At 33.4% G+C, this 26,935-nt stretch overlaps 1 protein-coding gene across 3 annotated transcripts; it reads left to right on the forward strand.

The window, feature by feature from the left end:
• Nucleotides 1-566: 566 nt before the first annotated feature.
• LOC126780679 (ras-specific guanine nucleotide-releasing factor RalGPS1) lies at nt 567-19,530 on the forward strand. 3 transcript variants are annotated; one of them, XM_050505308.1, is made up of 12 exons: nt 567-948; nt 1,238-1,377; nt 1,710-1,986; nt 2,417-2,580; nt 2,873-3,015; nt 5,280-5,496; nt 6,039-6,248; nt 7,595-7,648; nt 10,312-10,446; nt 10,731-10,898; nt 12,563-12,703; nt 18,256-19,530. In XM_050505308.1, exons 1-12 carry the CDS (start codon nt 898-900, stop codon nt 18,356-18,358), a joined length of 1,803 nt encoding a protein of 600 aa, XP_050361265.1. In that variant the 5' UTR covers nt 567-897; the 3' UTR covers nt 18,359-19,530. The 3 variants fall into 3 exon arrangements, with proteins under 3 accessions (XP_050361265.1, XP_050361266.1, XP_050361267.1); XM_050505309.1 differs by lacking the exon at nt 7,595-7,648 and having other exon boundaries at nt 570-948; XM_050505310.1 differs by lacking the exon at nt 567-948 and having other exon boundaries at nt 1,781-1,986.
• Nucleotides 19,531-26,935: the final 7,405 nt, after the last annotated feature.

Consider the following 26,935-nt stretch of genomic DNA (forward strand, 5'->3'; position numbering starts at 1 on the left):
GTAACATGTATTTTATATTGAATTTTGCCGTAATAGTCGACAATCTGTACAAGGGTAATCTTGCCCATTCAACTTTTTTGAAAAAAAAAACTAGCTTAAATTTGTTTTCAAATAACAAAATATTTTTAGCTATATTTAAAAAGAATAATTATAAATCAAAAAATGCATTGAAATCTTTCCCGATGATGAATAGCTTTCTTTATATTGTTACCTATACAAATACAAGTAACAGATTATAAAATATGTCTAATTGAGTATTCTTTATTATCGATTGTAAAGAAAGAAATTCAGATTTCAGAACGAACTATTTAAGTTTGATTTGCGAATTGATATGCACACTTGTTTGATTTAATTTATTAATTTAATTGTAACATTCTGTAATTCTTAATAATTTCATTATTCTTTTATAATTTTATTTTGTTTCCTTTTAAAATTTAAATCCTGATATATTAACGTTTACCTCGTATATTATAAAATGTTGAGCTTAATTAATTAATCAATAAATGTTAAGATTTTAATAAAAAAAATATGAAATCCCATTTGTGGAAATAAGTTTTATTTCTAATTCGTTTTGAAACAGTTTATTAAAGTTACTGTAATAAGTACATACCTATAAATAGTTGACAATTAGTATGCTGTGAATGTGATAAATTTTGTAGTGATAATCATGTCGCTGTCATTATAGGAGTGTTTTTACAAATTTATTCTCTTAATTATAGTCACATCGTTTACTTTTGACTATCTGCTATCGTAAACACGATATTTTGCCCTTCAGTGAATCAATTGAGTTATTTATCAATGTTAATTGTGTGGTCATTGTAGTGCTAAAATTATTCAATTAAATCTTAATAAGTTTAAAATATTTTGCGTTATGTGCTACAATTCTTATAGCCAGAAATGCCACGGGATATTTTGAGTGATAGCCTGGCTGTTCTTAGAATTGTAGAGGTATGACTTTGTTTTTAAAAAATGGCTATTAGTTTTTTTAAAGCTTATTAATTTGTTCATCTGGAACTGTATATTCAGATTACCGGGTTTTGTTTATGGCACTTACTACACCTGCTTAGTTAGTGCTACAATAATTAATCAAATTCTACTAAATTAATGAATTCCTGTTAATCTAGTAGAAATGGGTTAATTACTGCACTGGCTTCTAAATTAAAAAACTTTCTACTCAATGATAGAAATATTATTCATATATAAATATTTAAGGTGTTTTTTTTTTCGATTATTACAGCATGAAGATGAAGAGAATTGGCCACTCGAAGATAAAACATCATGCAAGCAGAATACTAAAAAAGTTTCTAATACTCCCATAAATTCTCATGGTGAAGAAACATACATTAAAGATGACTGTGCTTGTTACTATAACTATGCGTAAGCGTTATTAAAACTTGTATTTGTTCAAATAATCTTTAGGTAGTAAAATCTATATGTCACAAATAGGATATTTGTCATATATAGATTTGAATAAGTAAATTTGTATAAGCTTATTAAAACATTTATGGCAACTGCCAATTGACTTTGGATTTACTCCAATTATTTAACTTAGGTACATATACCAAGCTAAATATGAATCTTAGAGTTGAGATAATCATAGTATAATTAGTGATAATAGTAATTGAAATAATAATAAACAAAAAAGTGATCATTTAATTGAGTTTTGAAGTATAATTTCAAATGCTGATGAATATATTCAATTGTTATAGACTTGGCGATAACGCTGCCAACCGTCAGCATAATCCAATATATCAATATAAGACAAGTAGTCTTCCAGCAGCTTCCTCCATTAATCAGTCCTGGGATGAAATTGTGTGCTCAGCATTGCGGATAGCTCCTGAAGATATTGCTAATCAATTATCACTTCTTGACTTGCCTTGCTTTAAATCAATTCAGCCAGAGGAGCTTACTACATGTGGCTGGACAAAACTCAACAAGTTGACTGTGGCTCCAAATGTTGTAGCTTTCACTAAAAGATTCAACAGGGTAATTATTTTGTCAAGCTTTTTAAAAGTGTGTATAAATAAAATATAAATAAACTTATAGTACTGTATAGATTACTATATATGAATATGTTTTATACATAAACTGCCAGTTTTTGAAATCATGAGTAAAGTCATATTTACTAATATGGCTTAATGCAGAACAAGGCTTGGACGGCTAGAAGGCTATTATGTCATTGGTTGCTGTCAAAAAATTACTAATCAGATTTAAGTCTGGTTAGTTAATCTTAATTTTCTCAAGGTTTCCTAAAGTGGCGGTAAATATACCATCTCAAATCAACTGGCCAAAGCTGTATGCAATGGCGATAGAAATTGCTTTACACACTATATACAAGTTTTTTATAAAATTCATAATAAGTCACTTACTGTATATGTCACTTTTAAATTTTTATTTAACTTATTTATGCTTGTAGGTAAGTTTTTGGACTGTTCAAGAAATACTCAATGGTCAATCTCCAAAGGCTCGAGCTGAGACACTGGCCCACTTCATAAAGGTGGCAAAGAAATTATATGATTTGAATAACCTTCATTCACTATTCGCAGTAATATCCGCTTTGCATAGTGCTAGTATATACAGGTAAGAGAATTTTAATTAAAAAGATTGGAGCTAGTTAGGCCAAAACTATTTAAGATATAAAATAAATGTCAATACCTTCTCAAACTTTCTGTGTCAATATTGTTAAGCTGTGGTAATTAATTACTAATAACTTGCAAGTTCATAAAATTTTACTTAATTAAGACATCTCATTTATAATTCAAACTGAAGATTTATCTATTTTAGAATGTTTATTATATGGCTTATTTTGTCAAGATGATGCGAAATAATGTTTGAAATATTTCAAATTTATGCTTCATTGAATATTCAACAGATTGACAAAAACTTGGTCCTGCTTATCCAAAAAGGATAAGCAACAGTTTGACAAATTGGCAGAGTTGTTTGGTGAGAAGGATAACTGGACAGCTCTTCGAGAGTACATGCGGTCTATTGCTCTACCATGCATACCTTACCTTGGTAAGCTTTAATTTGTTGTGAATTAATTGAATTTGTATGTATTATTGAAAATCAGATAAATAGATAATAATAGATAATAATTCAAAGAATTAATTTGTAGATTGCAGATATTTTTGAATACCATAAGGTATTTACTGAGAATTTTTAGGTTTCAATGATAGCTTGAAACTACTTAATCTGAAAGAAGATAAAGAAAAATCATTAAATTTTTAAATATATTCAATTAGATATAAAGTGTATGTAACATTATAGTTGTTAATATTTCTTGTTATCAACCACATAATTCTAAGCACTTATCGACTTTTATATAAACTACTCTTAAATTACAAATGTTGTCAACTATGAAATTCATATCTACAGAGTGAAGCCAAAGCTTTTACGGAATGTTATGCTCAGCTCAACTAAAAATTGTTTATAGAAACGAAATATGACCCATGTGCATCTTAATATATAATATTATCTTAATGTTAGTCCTCTATTTCTGTTTTGCTAGCCAGCAATATTTAACACAGTGCATGTTTGACTTCATATGTTGCACATTCCTTACACTATTCCTTAACAAAACTAACCAAAAACAATTTGTGGCAATATTATTATATATATATATATATATATTATTACTAATATTTAATGTTCCCAGTACATGGTCAGTTATTATACAAAAACACAATATTATGAAATAGTCATTTTACGAAGAGTTTTATCATTAATATGCGTATTTGTTAAGGCCTATAATGATTATTCTTATTTTATACAATAAAAATTTAACTAGACTTCGTTCGTCAGTGTTTTTGCTTTTTAAGGAGAAATTCACTTAACATTAACTCTATTAATGATATATAAAAAGGTCCATAAACATGCTTGATTATATGTTCGGCTTATGTCTGAATACTTGAATGGAGAATGAGATGCTTTAGCTTTAGAATAGCCTGGATGTCATGAAATGTTTTAAAAATAGGAATAAACTAATCTCGTCGTTAGGCTATGAATAATTTTTAAATCATAATAAAAAAAAAAAAATTAACGAAAGTTGTTAGTATATGAGGGTCAAAAATAGAAATTGTATTGTAAATTTTATGTTTGATTTCATGGTCTAAATAAAATATTGCTTAAAAAAAAACAAAACAATAATTAGGTAATCACTTTGTAATTATTGTGTTTGTTCAGAGAATTGATTATAAAGTATTCTTTATTTTTGATTTTATCATATTGAAAGAATAAATATTGTTTCCCGTGGCCGGAAACGACAAATAAACGAATTATAATTGTAATCATGTTAGTTTATTAATATATTTACACAAACGTCTATCATAAATAGCATCCCTTATCGGGGTTCCTGTAGTCCAAGTAAATAAAATATGTATTAGAGATAAAAAAAAACTAGATAACAGTCCGAAAGTCGTTTTCTACTAGAGTACATATACAATCTTTACGTTAAAGCTTACGACGACTGCAATTTACAGTTACAATTACTATTTGTCATTCGATGTATTTTCTGGCGGAATATCTCCGATTCCTTTAGAGAAAATAATAATGTAGAGTTAAATATATACAACATTTATAAAAACTTTTTATCGTTACTTGAATAAAACGAAGCATAAATACAAATGATCGTAAGACTATAATTAATAATTAACCTTCAATTTTAAGTATGCATATACAAATCATTTTGATGTGATTTTATTATGAGAGCTAATCAATCACGGAAAAGAGTTTCGAAAATCGGGACTGGATAAATACGTACCGAATACTTTGGACGAATTAAATACTAATCGGTCAAAGATCGCGACAAAGCTTCGTTATTCGTTTTTATAAGAATATACTTTTTAATGTAACTAATTTTCATGTGTTATATTTATTGTTTAATTGTATAATTTACTGGGTACGTTGTATAAAAGGTACGCTGAAGTCTTAAAGATTTCTTCTAACATATCGAAGATTAAAAAAACGGTATCTGAGGAGTAGACGTGACAATAACACACATCCATATTACTCTGGTTTCATCGTTACTAGTATAATAAATGCGAAAGTGAATTTGTTTGTTTGTTCCGCTTTCGAGTCTTAACTACTCAGCCGATCATCATGAAATTATACATAGGCCTGATCGACGGTACAGAAAAAGACGTAGTTTTATGCGGATGAAGCTGCGGACAGAAACACGTCGAATATACGTCACAAAATACAGTTAAAGTTTCTAAAACGAACTTACTACTAATGTTGCCATTTTTGTATACATAATTATCTTATTTTGTTATATATTCCAGGTATATTTCTCACGGACTTAGTTTATATAGACATGGCACATCCCGTGGGCTCCGGGTCTCCTCACCGTGTCGCCAAAATGGCAGTAGTTTTGAAGACACTGGAACGTTATCAGACTTCTGAATATGATATACAACCACTTCCTCACGTTGCAAACTATCTCAACAGCGTGCGTTACATAGAAGAACTACAGAAGTTTTTGGAAGACGATCATTATAAGTAAGTTAGAATACATATGTAATACTAGTTTACGGCCGCGGCACCGCCCACGTGTTTGGGGGGAGGGAAGGTGTTATGTTTAAAAAGCAGCCTATCTCCTTCCTTGTGGTTTAAGCTTAGTATTAGCTCGTCTGGGTACCACCCACTCATCAGATATTCTACCGCAAAACAGCAGTACTTGGTGTTGTTGTGTTCCGGTTTAAAGGGTGAGTTTGCCAATGTAATTACAGGCACAAGGGACATAACATCTTAGTTCCCAAGGTTGGTGGCGCATTGGTAATGTAAGCGATGGTTAACATTTCTTACAATGCCAATGTCTATGGGCGTTGGTGACCACTTACCATCAGGTGGCCTATATGCACGTCCACCGTCCTATTCTATAAAAAAAAAAAAGCTTCCTTCATGCCAAATTTCATCAAAATCAGTCTAATGGTTTATCGGTGCTTTTCATCGCTAAATCACTTAACAGGCAGACATTATAATATTAAGTATGTACACGAACATTATTACTATTATGGTACATTGTACATTTTTGTGTACAGATTGTCATTAAAATTGGAGCCACCGTCACCTATAAGTAGCTGCGTCGGCTCTAAGGAGTCTGTTAAGGAAGTTCAAGTCCAGGGTTCTTCGACGCCCTTCACCTTGTCACCATCGCATCGCCTCGGATCAGGTTCACTGAGAATCCAAGGCTCGTACAGCCAAACTAAATTCATACCAACTCACAGGAAATGTCGTTCGCTCGGTTCTAAGTAAGTAGTCTTTTGTTAATTTTACACAATGATAACATGAATTAATTATTATTATTAGTTATTTATAATCAAGTCAAAATACGTACATATAATATTTTTTAAGTGTTAACTTAAAATATAAAATTCAAACATTAAAATTAAAAAACAAGCTAATGGAATGAAATATATACTTAACAAAAAGGATTAAAATGTTATGTTAAATAAAAATCTGAGTAAGTCGAGCAATTATCAAGATAAATTCATAAATGCTGAATAAAAAAAATGAAATATCAATTCCACATTTAAATACTGTATTTTTTAAATATCAATGCAACGGTAGAAGACCGTTAAGAAATGTTTATGATTATTTGCTTACATACTAAATGCAACACGAGCGATAAAATAGTAGTTAACTTTGTTTACACGTTTGGTATCTTCAAGGGCCACGTCCTAGTTTCAAAAGATATGTATTCGACTATAATAATAAAATATAATACAGCATACAATATCAATATGAAAAATATCTAGACAAACATTCAAATAAATTTTAGATTAATTTGGAATTGGAATTCGGAGAAAAATATGAAGAAACAACATATTATTTTTTTCTCCTCTTTTATAATTTTTTTCTTCTTACTTTACTGGTTGTTAAACTTTAAACGCTCAATTATAATTTTGATTTTTTAAATGTATTTTTGTAATGTTCTGCGTGAATGATCATTGGTATTTCTGTTATCCTGGTATATTTTATACAGTCGACTACTTGGAATTTAAAAAGCATATCTAAAAAGGTCTCATTACAATATATAATACATTTTGTTTAATATGCAATCGACTAATATCTACATTCTTGAGAATTCGCTTAAAATGATATTCTTATTAACGTATATAAATATTATCAGTAAATTGGATTATTGTATTACTGGAATATTTGGGTTCCATCAGTCAGTCAACTGTATAACTTCCGCTTCTATTAAAACATTTCATTTCATACTTGTTCCCTATAGGTACGTCATGATGTCGGTGGGTCCGACTCAACCCTCATTATTATTTGTCAACGCATGTACTCGATATTTGTGTGGTTATAAAAACCGAGACATAATCATTATTGTACGCTATACAGACAGAATAATTATTGACTAACAGCACACAACGTAAATTAATAGAATATAATAAATATGCTTTTATGATGTGTGCGTTTTTTATAAATAAGACCTTAATGCTATCCTACTTAAATTTATATTCAATACGAGTTGAATATTATGGTATAGCCATAAAAAAGGAGTTTTTATTAAGCGGGATAGCATTCATTTTGCAAAATTCGTACACATATATAAAGGTATTTCACACTGGCAATCGAATCATAGGTTTCGAAGCGCGAGCTTACCAAGAAATTTTCACAAGGTCAATTTCGGTGTGGGGTGAGTGTATTAAATTCCTAACGGTAAATTGAATGAAGGCTTGCATTTTGTTGTATTTAGATAAAATATATATATGAAAAGTAAATGCATGCTTAATGCGCGTTACGTGACATGAGGAAGGTATTTTACTGAAAAATGAATCTGAACCAGCATGGGTCATTTAAAAATGTTCTTACTAAAATTACAATAAGAACCGGGAACGAAAACAACCCAAACAAAAAAAAAATAATATTACTTTGTTCTGTGCCGATATTATAATTGCGAATAAAATTGTTTCAATGGCCAGAATATAAAAAAAATTATGTTTTGTTTTTTTTTTAGATACGGCTTACCGTTAAATCACAAATAAAATTTGACAGATGGTAAATTTAATAACAGAAATTTAAAGGTTTTAATGGTCAAATAAAAATAATTTATAATATAAGTAACAGTGCTACGTGACAATTTTGAAAATATTATAAGTTAAATAATAATATGATTGTAATTCTTTAATTTGAAAGCTACCCGGTTCTTTTGTTTACATTAAATATAATCTCATAATATTTTTGCAATGTACCTTCTTCGTGATTTAATGAATTTGAATGAATGAATTTGAAATTTGGGCGAGCTAAATCATAGCATTATTGTTTATATAATATTAGTTGTTCTTGTTGAAATATTAAAAATAGTAAAAAAAAATCCTCGTTTATAATTATAATATAATTATAATATTATTACATTTAGCTTTTATTGATATTTAATATTTTTTTAGCTTTATTAACTTTATATGAGTCGTTTAATTATATATGTATTTATTTTATTTTTTAATAAATGTTAAATATGGATCAGAAGTTAAGTTGTACACAAAAAATATACGTTACACTCATTTTAATATGAAAATGTAAATAAATCGTTTTGATTTTATTATTTCGAATGTTATAACAATAAAATATTAATTGGCGTTAATGATATAACGTTATGTACATAAGCTATGATTGATTATGTCTTGTGAATAAGGCCATAACCATATTGTGCACCTGCTTGTTGTGATTAATATTATTTTTGTTTCATTTTCGCCTAAATATTACTGGATACGTTTATTTTCACCAAGGTCACGACAAAACCATTTTAAAACAACTTCTCTTTGATGTTGCACATGAATGTTTTCGGTAATCGAAATAATAAAATTCAATCAAGTTATAAAATATTATAATTTAATAATGTTTATAAATAAGTGTCCGTTAATAGTATGGATAAAGTTTTTTATACAGAGGAATTTACTTTTTAATTTTATTATCGGGTGATATTACAATAAACAGTGTCCGCTTTTTACACGTGTGCTTTATGCGGTCTATAATTTTTTCAATAGTTTAGTGGCTTCTTAACCGAATGCATGTTATGTACGTTCTGCTTACTTCCACTGTAAATTAATTTTCACCTTAATACTTGTTCTGTTTCAAACAAATTGTACAAAATGTAAACAAATAATTCTTAATTATGATTTATCAGATATGGTGCGGTTGATTGATCATAAAATATGTAACTATTCTGACATTTATATTATTTAAAATAATATTTTATGGTAATCAATTAATTTATATTCGTTTAAAGTTTTTGTACAATTTGTACAAGTACGAATGTTGATTGTTTGTAACACACCGAGCATGCTAACAATATGCGGTATGGAGATAGACTATTATTTAAAATTACTCACATTTATTTTATATTATATTGATTTAATCATTTTCTTCATCAACTAATGTAATACATAAATTGTTACATAACTAAATGTAATTAGATTCGGAGTGACGCAATTGCAAAAAATCCGAGAGTGCCCGTTCGAGGGGTGGTACAAAAACGAAATGTTAACAAAATGAACGAATGTTATTTGGTATTGACGTACAGAAGGCCATTATTATATTTATTTCATATTGTTATATTCAGAGAAAAGATGTACATTCGCCATTACCATTTATTATAAAAACTGACACGTTCTAATCTTATGTCAATATAGTAAAAACTATTTATTAATTGCCAGTGCTGGCAATATTCACGTACACTAAAGATATCTACAGAATTTAAAAAACACATTCGGTTACACATATAAAAATATAACGTAGTATTTTATACTATTTGAAATGTACTAAACACTTGAATTTAATGGTTAAAAATGATCAGTTGACAAAGAACATAATGATAATATATGTGTACTTAGTAAACAATTATTATCATTTATATTTATATAATACTTTGTAAATTTTATGCATAAAAACTCTTTATTAACCAACTTCTCAAATAACCGTTTGAAGAAGCACAGAAATCTAACATTGCCTTCAAAGTGAACGCACTCTGTATTGATTTCAGGTATTTTATTAGGTTCTAACGGTTAGTAAAGATTTGATATTGACCTCATTGATTCACGTTAGCTGTTGGATCTCAGTGTCCAGACAGAATCTTAATATAATGTACTATCAATTAACTTCCGATGACATATTGAAAACGTTCTATGTTTGAAATTGAATCTAACTCGCCAGGTTTCGCCTATAACATTAAATTAACTGGCAATATTAAATCGAAGAGAATATCTCCTTTAAATTTAGTTTTTAGAGTTTTCGTAAGCTTTTATTTTACATTATATTTTGTTCATTAAATTGAAAAATAATATGAATGTATTGTTATTATAGCATATTTGGCAAGAGTCACAGTGAAGACAAGGATGAGAAAACACCGGCGGGTTCAGTGAATCTTTTGGACGACACGCTCTTGGAATCTCCCAGTTCCGTCTCTGGTGCTAAGATGTCACAGACATTGCCATATAGGTGAAACATATATTCTATTTTATTTTTTACCAATGCTACCTAGCAGAGGTTCTCTAGTCCGCATTCATATAATAATAGTTAAGGCTATCTTTTGAACATTATAAAAGTTCATATGCTGCAGATATTTCTTTAGCGACTAACAGCAACGCGTATGAAAACATTTTCATGAAAATATACAAATATATGTCGAATTTTATTTTCAATGTCAATATTAATTTTATTTTTATTAATGGTATTCTAAAGCTTAAAATATAAATATGAAGATACAGTTTGTTCTGTTTCAGTGACGTGCTCTCAATAATTAATCCCGCGGAGTGTGATTTTCAAAGCTACGTTCGAAGAAAAACGATAATCAAAGATGGCAGGAAGATATCGTTGTCCTCGTGGCAGCGCTACTGGCTACAATTGTCCAGCAATATTCTGGTCTTTTATGGCTCTAAAACTTTTAAAGGGTTAGTACTTTATTTGTAATTATATCGGTGGTATTAGTACATAATTAGTTAATGTGTAAATGAAGTTTAGATTAATATTGTGTATTAATAGTATTGATAATATTGTCCCGTTGGTCTAGTTGCTAGATTATAAGGCCGCTGTTCACGACCCAGGACGGGTTTAAACCCCGGGTCGAACTAATAAAACTCCTTTGGTTTTTCTGTCGAAAAGTTCTCAGTAGCAGCCTAGATTTTGGAAGTTAGCAGTTTATACACTTACGTGCCTCGGAAAGCACGTAAAGCCGATGGTCTTTAAACTGTTTCTGGTAAGTTAGAAAAAGCTGATGGGCTCCCAAAAATTAAAGACCCCGCCCAACGACCCACTAGTAGTAGTGTACGATGTACTCGTGTGACTCTGGACGATAGGATCATGCAAATGGCAAAAGCAATTGCTGGCCGTAAATACAAAGCCGTAGGATCTTAGACATTTCCTGAACAGACAGTCTCAAGCGGAGTGATATAATTATAAGACAAACAAAACAAAAGAGGCAGCAGCTGATACGAGAGAAAGGCGGAGAAAGGAGTCGTATTGGTCCTGACGTTATGCACAAGTTGCGAACAATGGTGTCAGTACTTGTTAATGACTCCAGTAAGTCTGAAAACGGAAGTTCTAATAGACTCTTGGTGGACTAGGCTCTTATGAATCAGATTGAGGACATATATTGGACATTTTGCACGAACAGGACACCAATGGATGTTCGCAAGAAGTGTACTGGGATATCTATTCGTCCTAGTCCTTAGAGCTAAAACACATTGATGAAAATGAGACCTTTTCAGCTCTTAGCTCGTATGCAGTACTTTCATGGGAGCGCTCATACCTAATGAACAAGAAACATAGTCTAAAATACATCTCGACTTCATTTTACATGGAATTAATCTAAAAAATATATACAGTACAGTAACAGCCTGTAAATGTCCCACTGCTGGGCTAAGGCCTCCTCTCCTTTTTTGAGGAGAAGGTTTGGAGCTTATTCCACCACGCTGCTCTAGTGCGGGTTGGTGGAATACACGTGTGGCAGAATTTCGATGAAATTAGACACATGCAGGTTTCCTCACGATGTTTTCCTTCACCGAAAAGCACGAGATGAATTATAAACAGAAATTAAGCACGTGTCAATTCAGAAGTGCTTGCCCGGGTTTGAACCCACGTTCATCGGTTAAGATTCACGCGTTCTTGCTACTGGGCCACCACGATTTGTAAATATATCAAAAATATATATGTGCAATTATAACAGGCTGTCGAAATTTGTTTTATATTGTCTTAGGTTAAAAATTGTTTATTGAATTTTATTGTAGGATTTTGTCTCACCGTTACGTTGAACTGTTAGAGCTTTCGACCGCGTTGGCCGAAATGCAGTCAAGAGGAATTATTAATAAATATCATTATAATTTACATTAAATAATTATAATTAACGTTGCGCTAAATAATGAAATTTGATCTGATATAAACAATTACAATCTTTTAAACAATAAAAAAAAAATATTTAGTATTAAAAAAACATAGTATCGCTTATCGATTCCTTTTCTTTCGGATTTTCGTGCCTAATCGTGTGAAATTACTATTTTAAGTACTTTGATAGCCTAGTCGAATAAATTGATTTAGAATTATTTGATTTTTGTCACAGGACAGCCAGAAGCGACTTTAGTAAGGAACGTTGCAAGGTGCTACCGCTGCATGACGGCTGGCGCGCCGTGTGGCTGGAGGGTGAGGCCTCCGATGCTTTCCAGTTGATTGACCATCACGTTGGTACCATCTACAAGTTTAAGTTAGTATTGTTACTTATTTCATTATTATTGTTTTGGTTCCTGAGCCTTCGTTCATATCGAGTAATACGACGTTAAGTAATCCAATCAAAATTCAGGCAGGCTCATTCTTCAAGCTGGTGAACAAAATTTCTATATACTTTGCTCATTTGGCAGACATCATTAATAGTAAAATTGTGCCAAAAGAAACTTAAGAATCGTGGTAGCATAAAAATGGGGCACTACATTATTAGCATGTGGCGTTGATGTTCTGTGATGATGACGTCAGAATTCTTCTGAAATCGACCACGATCAAATGAAAAATGCTTTGCTGTTTTGTTGTCATTTCTTACACGTAAAGTTATCAGTCGATTTAATATCTTTTCGAGATAATTGATATTAAAGAAAGAATCGATTTTAACGATTGTATCAATTTTCAATTAAATTGATAATTGCTTTGTTTTTAAAAATAACTTATTATATTTACTCATTTGCTACCAAACTATTACAAACTTTTGACTGTTGTTATAATTTAAAGATTATTTTACCAAATACAAAAAAAGTGGTTCTTTTTAAATCTATAAATCCTCATGCTCATCATATATCATGGAGACTATAAGTGCATATATAACACACATTATGTAACTACACGTTTTAATATACTGACCCGACTGACGTTGTCCAGTTTTAGCTATAAATGCGAGCCGCGCTGTCAATTGTAACCGTTTAAAGTCGACAAGTGGCATTTCGTTCAGAATCAGAAAAACTTCAGTAAACACACTCACTTCTGGTTGCTTTTGGCAATTCAGAGCTACCAACGTACTTAACACCATGTCAGTTGTAAGCTGCCAACGTAGTTTGCACCAGCCACATGATAGTAAAATTTTAGTGTTTCCTATTATACTTACCTTGAAAGTAAGCATAAAATTATCTCAAATAACTTTTGTCGCGTCAAACAACGTCGTTTAAAAGCAATTATTGTATTGCTGGATATAAATAAAAAAATGTATAGAATCTGGCTCTTTTTCAGAAACCAATGAACTTAGTGGCTTTGGTTGCGGTACTAATGACTTCAATTTGACTTGGCAATTTGTTCAACATAAACCAGGAACTTCATTTTTAAGCTTTAATGCGTTGCAATGTAGACACACTGCGTTAATTGGTCAAATAGCAAGGATTTGCTGTGAACTGTAATCGATTGCCATTGAATGCAGCTCGATGGGAAATAAATGCAACATTTCTACGTTGTTAATTTCGAGTTGACTTGCTCGTAAATATCTTTGATTCGAACGAATCTGCTATGCAGCGTGCACTAAGAAATGAATAGATTTTTTTTTCGATCGATCGAATATGCTGACCGATGCAGCCGTTAAAAGACATTTGCGACGCACGAACTGTAAAACGTGATGAGTGTGAATGTAGCAGACTATTTAAAAAAATCAATATGTTTTTTACAAAAAAATAATGTACAAAGATACATGTAGAAAATTAAAAAAATATCTGTGCAACTTTTTTTCCAAACTATTAAGTTTATATTTGTTCAAAAATAAAACAGTTGTCTGCTAAATTCATATCATTCGCTTTACAATTAACTTACACGTGCGAAGTTAAATAGTCGTTGAGTTTTCAGAAATTTTCCAATTTTCTGCGCAACTTTTATATTTTCTTTCCGTAAGAACTTTCCACAAAGTACTAGAAAGCTTAAAAAAAAGAATGCAATCGTTAAAGTCGTTGTATTTTCTGTAGAATTTAAATAAAAAGTAAAACGAGGTTTTCTTAACGTCGTCCCCACAGTCATGGACTGCGAATGGAATCATATTCGTATTTCTTTTTTTTTTTTATATTCGCCGGGAGGGCAAATGACTCTACTCCACCTGATGGTAAGTGGTAGTAGAGTCCAAACGCGACGACGGCCAGTACAGACGGGAAAAACGTTCTGCACTAGCCGCCTTCGCCTTGCCGGCCCGCAAGATGCCTCTTCACGCCTCGTTTGAAGGAACCCGGGTTGTAAGAGGAGGGGAACACGTGAGCTGGTAAGGAATTCCATTTTTTGGAAGTGCGACAAAGAAAGGAGTTGCCAAATTTCTTTGTTCGCGATGGAATTGATGTCACAGTTAGGCGGTGACATCGAGAACCAGCTCGCGTGGACTTCAGAAGGAAGGGGGAAGCAGGAATTAGAGAGAATAATTCCTCAGAGCACTCGCCGTGATACAGTCGATAGAAAGCGCTCAGTGCTGCTATCTCACGACGCAATTGTAAAGGTTCAAGGGTGTTTGTGACCTTTACGTCGCCAAAAATGCGTACGGAACGTCGCTGCAACCGGTCCAAGGCCTCAAGTAGGTACTTAGCGGAGCCATCCCAAAGGTGCGAGCAATATTCCACGCAAGATCGTACCTGTGTTTTGTACAGCAGGCACAGCTGTTGTGGCGCGAAAAAGCGCCGCACCTTGTTCAGAACTCCGAGTTTCCGTGAAGCTGTTTTTATAACAGCCTCGATGTAATCCCTTGGACTAAGGTCGCAGCGAACGTCCTGGGGATTGCCCCATCATGGCGATTTTGCTTTGCATCACCAGCGGAGTACCACAGAGGGAGGGAAGAGGGGAAAATGTTGACTTTTTCGCCGTGAGAGCGCATACCTGTGTTTTCTTGGCATTAAACTCAACAAGACTATCAGAGCCCCATTTGGCGATGAGCTGTAAAGTCCTATCGAGTTCAATGACAAGATCCTTCCGCCTCTCCTCAATTTCCGCTCGCCCAGCCACTGCGCGTCCGTGGTATTCATCATGCACTGTACTATCGTCTGCATAGCAATGTATGCTCCCAAGAGAGAACATATCATTGATATGCAAAAGAAAGAGTGTGGGAGATAGCACAGGTCCCTGGGGGACCCCAGCATTCACTACATAGAATTGTGAAGCGCAACCATCAACTAAAACACGAAGGCTACGCTTGTGTAGGAAGCTGGCAATCCAGGTGCATAGCTGAGCAGGCAGACCATATGCCGGCAGCTTGGAGAGAAGACTTCTGTGCCAGACCCTGTCGAAAGCCTTGGAGATATCGAGGCTGACAGCCAACGATTCTCCATGCTTGTCGATAGCTTCATCCCAGAGGTGTGTTACGTACGCTAGAAGATCACCTGTGGACCGTTTTGGTCGAAACCCGTACTGACGATCATTAATTAAACAGTAATCTTCTAGGTAATGGATCAGTTGGTTGTTTAAAATCCGTTCCATCACCTTACAAAGTACTGAGGTGATAGTTATTGGCCGATAATTTGCCGGGTCAGACCGATCCCCTTTTTTGGGAACCGCTTGCACATTAGCTCTTCTCCAAGCCTTCGGCACACATCCCGAAGAGAGAGAAAGTTGGAACAGGCGCGTTAACACAGGAGACAGCTCCGCTGCGCACTTTTTCAGCACTATGGCTGGTATTCCATCGGGACCGCTAGCTTTCCGTTCATTCAAGTGATTGCAGCTCCGTACGCACATCACGTTGCCTGACTTTAATGTCAGGCATCGTATGGCCACATGAAGGTAGGTGGCAGCGCACTACAAGCATCGATGACGGAATTGTCGGCAAAGAGTTTAGCCAGGAGATCAGCTTGCTCTTGCGGACTGTGAGCTAGCGATCCGTCCGGATTTCTGAGCGGTGGCAGCGAAGGTTGGCAGAAATTGTTTTGCACAGACTTGGTCAGACGCCAGAAGCTACGGGAGCCCCTAGGATGCGAAACAAGGTCATGACCAATCTGTACAATGCGCTGTGCATCCGCTCTCGTGTATGCCTTTCTACAGGACTTGGAATTTTTATTATAGTTTGCTTTCAGTGAGTCAATGTAAGATGCCCCGCTAATGCAGCCGTTAATCCACTTGCGATATGCCGCCTGCTTAGATGATACAGCATCGGCACATTCACGAGTGAACCAACGGTTACGCGTACTCCTACTGACGAGATCTAAGCTAGGAATGTAGTATTCCATTCCCAGCATGATCTCGCCAGCAACAGCAGCGGCACTAGCTGTCGGGTCATTCCCACTGAAGCAACGTTCCTTCCAAGGGACCGACGCATAGTAATCGCGCATACCGTCCCAATCCGCCGACTTATAGTGCCAAACGCGACGTTTGCATACCGCTAGTGGCGGCAGCTTGGCCTGTGGCACTCTGGTAGAAATAAGGCTGTGATCCGAAGAGCCAAGAGGAGCCTGAACCACAACCTGATATTCCACCGGGTGAGAAGTCAGCAGAAGGTCCAGTAGAGAAGGTGCTTGCCCATCAATGCCTGGGATCCTGGTGGGCTGATCAACCAGTTGGGTCAAGTCATGTGTGAGAGCAAAAGCATGAGCAGTCCTTCCAGCATGGTCAGTTTTGAGGGATTTCAACCAGGATTCGTGGTGAGCATTAAAATCCCCCAAAAACACCAATTCCGCGTTAGGAAATTGCTCTTGCGCAGCATCTGCCACCCGACTAAGATGGTCAAATAATCGGCTTGTCTCCAAGTCACCATTGTGGGATCTGTAGAGGCACACGTAGACTCGGCTCTGACGAACCAGGTCCACACGTACCACCAACATGGAGAAGGAGGGGTCCTCCAAGCAGCGCAGTCGGTGACAGCAAACATCCGTCCTGACGAACAAGCATACTCCGGCTTTCGCTTTGAAGGATTCTTCAAGCGTGTAGCCGGGATAATTAAGGTAGCTGGTATCGGCAGGACGGAGTATTTGTGTCTCCGTGAGAAACAACATTGCTGGCCGTGCTGTCTCGAGATGGTGGTGGACAGCGTTGAGGTTAGTGTGGAGTCCTCGGATGTTAGAGAACTCGACCTCAAACAGCGAGGGTATGGTTGGGGGGGTGCACCGCTGTACGACCGTTATTTCTGTTTTTTTGCGCCATTTGAGAAAAATAAAATGGAAAAGAGACGTGAAGCGAGCGATGTATTGCCACGATAGGGATGGGCAAAGTGTGGAGGCGTGTTTCCCCAAGTGGTTGCCAAAAGGAAAAATAAACTGACCCGCCGGACGGAAGGGCCCCCGAACCCCCCCGGAAGTGGCCGCCGGGACCCCACCTACCGGTCACCAACCGGCACGACGGTCCACCCCAAAATTATGCGTGGCCTGGTGGGGCAGCCTCACGAGCTGGTTAGGCACGCTCGGGCCCCTGTACTATGCCACGGGCGGCCAGCGGAACAGCCGTTTCTTCGGGTCTCCCTGTCCGGCAGGTCAATACAGTTTCCCCCGGCATTGGTTCAACAGCCGTCTCCAATTGGACCAACACCCATCGCGGCAATACTCGCTCGGGCTCTGGCTGTACGCTGGCTGACCTCGAAACGCGGCTGCAAGCCACTTCACGAGTTTTTCACCATGCGTACGGTGGTAACAAGCCAGGCGGATGTTAGCATCCTACCACCAGATGAGCAGATGGTCGCTCAGATATCCCTTAGTCGCCTCTTACGACACCCATGGGAACGAGAGGGGCAGTGAAATGTATTCTTTCTCCGTCACTACACGGATAATTATCGTATTGTATTTTTAGTTTTAATTTATGTTTAAAAATGTTGTTTTTAAAATAGTTATTCTATTACAGGACCGGATGTGAGTCAACGGCGAAGCAATGGGTTGAAAAAATAAATGATGTCACGTACAAAATGGTGAAACCACTTCCAGCTAATCTCATGTCATTCGAATAATGATCGAGTCTTATCTGTCCATTTAAACGTTTTATAATACTCATTTTCATTGGTCGATGCGTTGAGTTAATAGGTTTTAAAAGAAATCTCTATTTATTAATGTAATTATTTCTTCATCTGCGGGCCTCATTTCAGTGTCAATGCATTTAATAAATCGTCCGCACACGCGTTTTTTTATCGACCAATAAAAATGGACCTAAGGAATCAACTGATGTATTTGAATAAGCGTCGCGTGGACTTTAAATGACTTGAAGTAAATTAAAGCGCTTTATATAGGTTTATTACAAACCAGTTGTTTAGTTGATATTTGACGACGTTTTTTTGTTGTATTAACCTTATGATGGTGCACCCAATGCGTATGGATATATTTTAAATGTATAGTACATTACCTTTATTCACCTTCACCTGTCTAAACTTCAATTATATCGATATCAGAGTTTACGATGACCGTGTTAAAATTCACATTTTGTGTTTATTTAAAAATACCTCGTAGGTATTTTGTACTTTTTAAATTTAATAATGATGAACTACTCATTTCCATACATTATCTAACATATTGTCGAAACAACGTAAACTGTCGTACTAAATTAAACGGATGGTTCAGTGAAGGTAAGTGTTGTCGTGCGTTTGTGGTGTTCAAATTAAGTTTTTGCTAATGTCAATATGGCTATGATTATGTTTACAAAAACTGTAATGCTTCCTGATATATATTAGAATAGAATATTAATATAAGCTATCCGTCTAATCATGAAATAATAAATTGATACACAGCACTATTTCGTAAGTTGTTTATTTCATTAATATACTCTTATGGTAATTAACAGTTGGATAATAAATGTCCAAATTAAATTATACGTAATTTAATAGATCTCTGTAAAGGATCTTATCTCGTGGCTACCTCGCGTCACAGATTTTTCCTTATGTCTCGTATGGCTATTTTTTTACACGTATAATATTTAGTCACAATATTGCAGTGTACATTGACGAAGAAAGTTATTTTAATACTTATATATTTTTTAAATGTAATGCTCGAATCCACCGACAAAATAATATAATTATTCCAATGATATTGATTCTCCTGTATACATCAATAGTGTATAGACTTTTTTTTAATGTTTAAGGATCTTTTTGTTATATCTCATTTTTATTATTAATCTTCAAAGTATACTCAATAAAATATCTTAAAATAAATGTGTTTATTTTTTAAACTAGTTATATCCATAAAGTATTTGATAGAATAGGAAATTCAAGCCGTGTACACAAATCAATTTACTTTTTGTTGAAAAGGAACGGGAACAATCCATTTCTTTCAATAATATGCGTGAATAGGATTATTGCAATGATTCAGTATTTATTTATTTTTTTCATCTGACGTGTTTTGTTTTAATACCAGATTGGCTAGTAACTGTCAAATTTTCCAACGTTTTGGAATATATTAACTTTTTAATATCATCATATTTCGAAGATCCATTTGTAAAGTCAAACAGTCAATATTCATTTCAACTATGCATTTCAAATTCCACAATTTGGAAATGCGCTTGATTGCAAGCACCAATAATTATAGCAAAATTGCTACTGTGAACTTTCATATAGGGGTTACTGTAAATTCGCCTGGTATGTAATATGTATCTGGTGGTAAAGACGAACCTATTTAGATATTTTGTTACCCGTTTTCATTTGTCCATAGTTCCGAAAGTAAAAAATCGTAAGTTATTTATGATGTATGCGTTTTTTATTGGTAATCGCATTGTTTTTTGTATCATCTGCTTCTGAAACTTTCTTTGTGTTTTGCTTTATATTTGGGAGTGTTTGTTTTTTGTACACTAAATGCCAATATTTATAATACATTATTTTAAATTTGTAGTATAAAGTGCCATCTATTGTACATCATATAACCTATTTCCATGATATAATGATAGTTCCTTACGATAGGAATAGATTACCTTACATAAATGTTATAAGTGATAGCTATCCAAATTATTATTAACCTAACACAGAAGGCTAGATATTTGGCAATCTTGGCTCTTTATTTAAAATAATCTTATCACAAATACGTGGCTTGAAATTAGTTGATTGGCTGGTTGATGCTGTAACCGATCTGGACGCTTATTTATATTAGACATCAAGGCAAGTGGCAGCTCTCGATGATAGAATAGTATTTTTTAGCAGGAATGCTTTATATAATTTAATGTAAGTAAAACTAGAATAATAAAAATAAAAATAGGACTTTTTCTCACTTTTGGGTAACTAAACGCTACATAAACTCTACATTTATAGAGCTTTATTATCAAATAACGCAAATATTATAGTCGTTGTATTAATTGTTGGCATTGGAATGTTGTATGGCTTTGGAAATCTCCCAAACAATATCTATTTCTAAAGTAAAAAGATGCCTGTAAATGTTCCACTGCTGATCAAATGACTTCCTTTTCTCTCGGAGTACATTTAAAGCATGTTCCATTACGCTGCGAATTGATGAATTCATATGTGAACGATTTTCATCCGACACATGCTGATTTTCTCAGGATGTTTCCCTTTGCCACCGTGCACGAGACCAATTACAGGTTATGAAGTCTCGTATCTTTGCTTAAATTCACAAGTTTCAAATCTCCTATATAGAATCAAACATGTTTACAATGATAAATATTAGAAAAACGGGAGAAAAAACAATCAATGTGTGTAATTGTTTTTCAACTTTTTCGTTAAATATTAATTTTTCAAAAAATCGAAAACAAGCATTTATTTGAATATTTGCACAAAAACTGGAATCACATTTGGATTTTTGCGTTGTCATACCTAACATGTGAAACATGTTCGTAAAATGTCTTGTTGTGATATACTAGTATTTTTTTTTATTTCAATTGAACCTATAATTGTATAGTTCACGTTGGCTTAACATTGTGCTGGAACTCATGTTAATATTGCGAACTTCAGATCTGGCCATCAGTTCCGTTTTCGCAGGTATATATGTTTTCTAAGTACCTGCAAAATAGCGGCAATAATAGTGCTTTAATTTATTATTTATAGTAAACTATGCCTTTACATTAAAGTTGTCAAATATTTTTACTAATTGCATTAGTATTTCAGTTCACCAGTCCTCTTGAGTAATTTAAAGCGGCCGTAAATTCTGTGTGATTATGCTGCAGCCGTCTTGTCGCCATAATGACCGACCGTCACCATGGCGACGCCAAAGTTGTCAACAGACATTAATTCCCGTCACGAAGTAAAGATAATGTAGGTCAAGAAGTAAAGAAAATGCATCACTGTTGACTTTTTCTAGTTACTTTGAAAATAAAATTATTATTTATCATGCATTTATTAATCTATCCGCTCGAACTCTATTTCTGAAATAAATTCTAATTTTAATTTGTTAAGCTGAACCGATCATTATGCTTCTGACACTTCCGCTGGTACATCAACTGCTGATGATGATTAAGGCTGTGTCCGGAATTATTTATATGTTTTAAAAATAATACTCCCATTACATTAAAAACGTTTTATAAATACATAATAAACAGTTTTTCATGTTTCGCAAATATAGGTGTCTCATCTTCACCATTTATTTGAGAATGCAGAATTTCAGCATGGAAACAGCACTCTTACACAGTTCATGTACAAAGATACAAAATATACGAAAAAAGCAGGTGCGATTAATTTTTTTTTGGATGACTGTGTTCTTACTGTTCTTTCTGACAAAGTGGCATTTATTACCGTTGTTAAAAAACTGAATGTCTGATAGAAAGGTATATTCAGTAAATGGTGATCAATTATGTATGATATATGCATGGCTAGTTCTTACGGGTGAGGATTTTTTTCTGAAATTCATAACTCAGTAGTTTTTAAGATTTCTGATTTATTTTGAATCTGAAATAAATCGTATTAGTTATAAATACGAGATTACTGTTTTTATAACTAATACGATTCTATTTGGGCACTGAAATTCAGTGAGGTTAAACAATATCTTTTTGGAGAAAAATGCATAAACGTGAGCAAAATTGTCACTTTCCTGTGGGGCGTTTTTCAAAATGCAAGATTTCTATCGAAATAATATGTAAAGTAAATAAATAAATCAAAGAAGTTGTATCCAATTTAAATGCCACTAATAAGCCTATCAGACAGTCGTGACGAAGATCTGTTTCACCGTAAACGCGTTCGGACCAGACAACTTCTCACGAGTATGTTTTGTATTTACGCAAACAACATTTAGAATTATTGAAGATACTCAACTGTTTTGATTAATTTACCTAGTTTAAACATAATATAAAGCATGCATTAAAATACAGCGTTTTTGTTTTATTCATTAAAAAACATCAAAATTATCACTTTTCTGTATCACTTGTCTGGAGTGAACACTACAGGAATATGATAAACTTTCGTTTAGATTCCTAATTTATTTCTACAATTGTATGGCTAGCATTATTGACTTGTCAAGAACTTTATTAAAAAAAAACAAAAATATCATAACCTAAGACAAAGTTAACTACGGATGTCGTATGAGCACAAAAGCTAAAAAAAAATTTGGTAGAAAATTTGGTAGAGAACGTCATGAATAAATGTAAAATGATTCAGATACGTTAACTTCTTTAATGAAAAAGCCAGTATTATTTAAAGTAAATAATTATAGGAAAAATTAAAAAAAATTTTTAAATGATGAGGTTAAGAAAGGCTCAGGAAGGAACACAAAGAAAATAATGGACGGCTAGATCTAGAAAATCATTATAAGAAAATGTAAATTTATTATTGTGTTGAATGTGTAAAATTATTATTACTTCAATTTAAAAATTTGGGTAAGTTGTTATTTTTAAATACATATATTTAAAAAAATAAACATATATTTAAATATTGTTTATTTCAATTTGATAGTCATTTTGGCTATAAAGTAAAATAAGAGTTTTGCGTTGAGTGCTCAGAAACGGAATAAGATTAAACTTTGGTTTAATAAGTGTTCTTTTTTATTTTACCTGCAATCTATATAACATATATCTATTAAAATTAATATAAAAATAATAATAAATTGCGTATAAAGTCAATGAAATATATAATTTCTTACTTTATTATTTATTTATTAACCCACTCGTTCAATAATTTCCCCTCACTAGTTGAACTCAAACGTCATGTCAATTTAAGGTTGTTTTTTTAACTTCTTTCCTATTACCATTAGAATAGACGGTATACTAGTATGAGTTCCCGCACTTTCTGTTCAAAGGCCAGACAAAATGTCAAAAATTAGCTTGAAATGAATATCACATTTCTGTCAGTGAAATTGTTACTGGTACTTGATAAACATTTAATTCACATTGCCTTCTTATGAGCTTGCGTAAATCTACCAAAATTTCAGATTTCACCCGTCCCTTCACGCCTCTTTCGATAGGCGATCTCATTTCTATGCTTTTTGGTCGTTCTTTTTAGTATAAAGGCCGGTTTACATTGGCCCAGTATTTTGTTTCAGCGCTGCAATCCATTTTTGCGGGATCGGATATGGCACTGGATCTATGCTGTTTAGATTATTTTTGTAATTATTTTTACATTGTTGAGATGACCCCACGTTATGAGTGTTTCACGGTTCGATAAGCGAAGGCAAGTAATAATAATATTATCTCACTAGCGCCAAATATCCCTTTTCTTCCCGGCAAAGTTTTTATTATTATTTTTTTTTTTTATGAGAGTACCCCCTAACTTCAGAATCAAAGCGACATTACACATAGAGGACATTCGTTTCGAGGACATTTTTTTTGTCTTCTAAAAAATTTTATTCTCATAATATGTTTTTGATTACTCTTGAAATTCGAACTTGAAATTATTATTTCAAGGGTCGAGTTTAATCAAAACTGTATTATATGATATAACTTTAAACTGGATTTAGACTTGCATTACCATGCTTTTAACTAGTTTAGGACTGATTGAATTAAAAAAAGATGTTCTAGGCACTAAAACTCGAGTTACAAGGTCACATCTCAGGACATAGATAGACAGGTCACTGGCAAAATATATTATAAATAACTTTTAAAATGGGATTTTTGTTTATATATAGATACTTAGAAATATTAGCAATAGTGCTGAAAACTATTTTCATAAATACGGATTATTAAAGACTAAATTATTCATAGGATATTTACATAATCCTCTTAGATCAAGGTTTTAGGACTAGAATTTTTAGGGTAAAAATTATATAAATATTATTTTCAACATTGAAAAGCACTTTTTAGCTTACCTTTATTATAATATTATGGTATTCTAGCAATACAATCTCTTTTATCGACACATAAAAATTGACAACGTGCTTGCTTATACTTTCATGGTTGATTTTATTTTTTTATTTGATTTCCAGAGTTAGTTACAACAATGTTCTGTGCAGCCTACCCATATATTATGTATAGATGTAATATCGAACGTAATGTAAAGGGCGCTTGAAAGGTCAGCATTGTCATACTAGTACCATATTTTATTGAGAAAGTACATTTCTGATACGGCATCTCAATAATCTTCACTCAAAAACAGTTGTAAAGTAGTGTAATTGTTGATACAAGATGACAAAAATGTGATTTTTTTATATAGTAGGTCGACGGGCGGTCATATGAGTTATCTAATGGTAAGCCACCACCGCCACCGCTCAAAAACATTAGCGCTAAGTAATATTAATCATTCCTTACATAGCCAATGTGTAACCTTGAGAACTGAAAAGATGATAATCTGTCCCTTGTTCCTATAATTACATTGGCTCATCCTTGCAACAAACAAGCCAGAAGACAACAATACTAAGTATTCCTGTTTGGCGGTAAAATATCTGATGAATATTTGACCTTATCAAGAGATGACTAACAAAATCATTTACCTAATTAGTTATTAAGATATCAAAACTAAACAGAAATCAGAAATTATATGATCGGATGAAGAATTAGGGTTACTGACATAGCTTGATATAGACTATAGTGGTCACACATGTCGTAAGAATTCCGTGAGTGGTAACTGCAGATTGAATTCCGCAGATTTGGCGCACGTTGGGAAATTCCAACCTCTAGCGATGCGGTAATCTGAGTAAATAAATATAAAAGAAAGATATTTCTTAATCGTAACATTTGCGTTAAATTATTTCTACTATATTAAGGGAATAATTACAAAAACAGACTGTATTTTAATATTTTTAAATCTTTTTGATATCTCTCTTAATCCATACTTGAGGTATTTGGAATAGAAGACTTCGGGGAGTATTTTTTACAAGCATTAGTTATATATTATATACCTAGAGATTTTCTCGAAGTATCTCATTGATATACATACATATTGCTGTTTGGGAGTTAGAATCTCCTTATAATGATCAATGTTAAGCATTTACCACGGACCGCCCGAAGCCATATTTTAGCTAGAAACAAAAACCTGACATGATGGTATTAAAATTGTCTTTTTTACGATAGGTATCATGACAAAGAAAACAGTAAAAAGCGAATTTTTTATCATTCTTACTTTCCCGTTAGATGTTTCAACGGTCAACGGTAGGTTAAAATTTTACAGCTTAAAAAAGAAACAAACGAGTTTTAGCAGCAATTATCGTATCATGAAGATGAGCCGAGTAATAGCAAAATTCAGAAGCTCAAAATTTAGAAATATTGGCAAAAACTTCAAGTTAATTTTATCTAAACAATATTAAAAAAATAGCTCTTTGGTCAAAAGACTCAAGGTAAAAATTAGAATATATGTATCAACATACTGCATCACTATAAGCCAGTATTCAATATTTCACACAGTGTTCTTGTGTGGAATGAAACTTGCGTAGATACGCTGGCAGTATCTCATATCAAGAATACGTCTCGTAATGCCAGTGCAGCCGCTGAAGCTGCTTAAATACTCAAGCGCCGCAAATATTCACTTTTATCCAACGAATATGAATTTGCAGGGCTGGGTTTTGAAATATTAGGTCCATGGTCGTCTAATACTAAAAAAACATAAAAGGGGTTTCTAAGAAACTGGTTCACACTTCTGGTGACCCAAGAGCTGGCGTTTATTTAGCCCAAAGGCTGAGTCTAGCGGTGCAGAGAGGCAATAGTGCCAGCGTCTTGGGTACAATGCCACAGGACAATCTTTTAGACGGCGTGTTTTTGCTATAAATTTTTAATGTGTATATAATTTATTATTTGTATTAATTAAATTAAAAATGAAATGAATAAAAAAAAACTCGAAAAATGGCACAGAAATTGTTCCGTCTGTGGAGAAAAAAATAATTCTCAGATTTATGAAATGATTAGAAACGGTAGAATAACAAATACTAGTCACGATGTTAGAGGTCAAACAAAAAATATCAAAAAGAATATTAGGTCAGCGTCGAATATTAGGTCAGGGTCAAATGTATTTAACGTAACACAATGAATTTTATTTAAAAATTACCTTTTGATAAAGTTCTTATTCAAAATAAAATTATATATTGTCTTGTATTTCTCAAAATATATATTCCTACATATGTAGTTTTTCCTTATTAACGATATTCTCACTGCGACACAATTTTGCTCGCTATTTTATTTTACCACGAAAATAAACCGAAAAATATATAATCAATTTCTTCTGTCTATTTTCGAGTAAATAGAT

This window comes from Nymphalis io, chromosome Z, assembly GCF_905147045.1.
Source record: "Nymphalis io chromosome Z, ilAglIoxx1.1, whole genome shotgun sequence".
Classification (NCBI taxonomy): domain Eukaryota; kingdom Metazoa; phylum Arthropoda; class Insecta; order Lepidoptera; family Nymphalidae; genus Nymphalis; species Nymphalis io.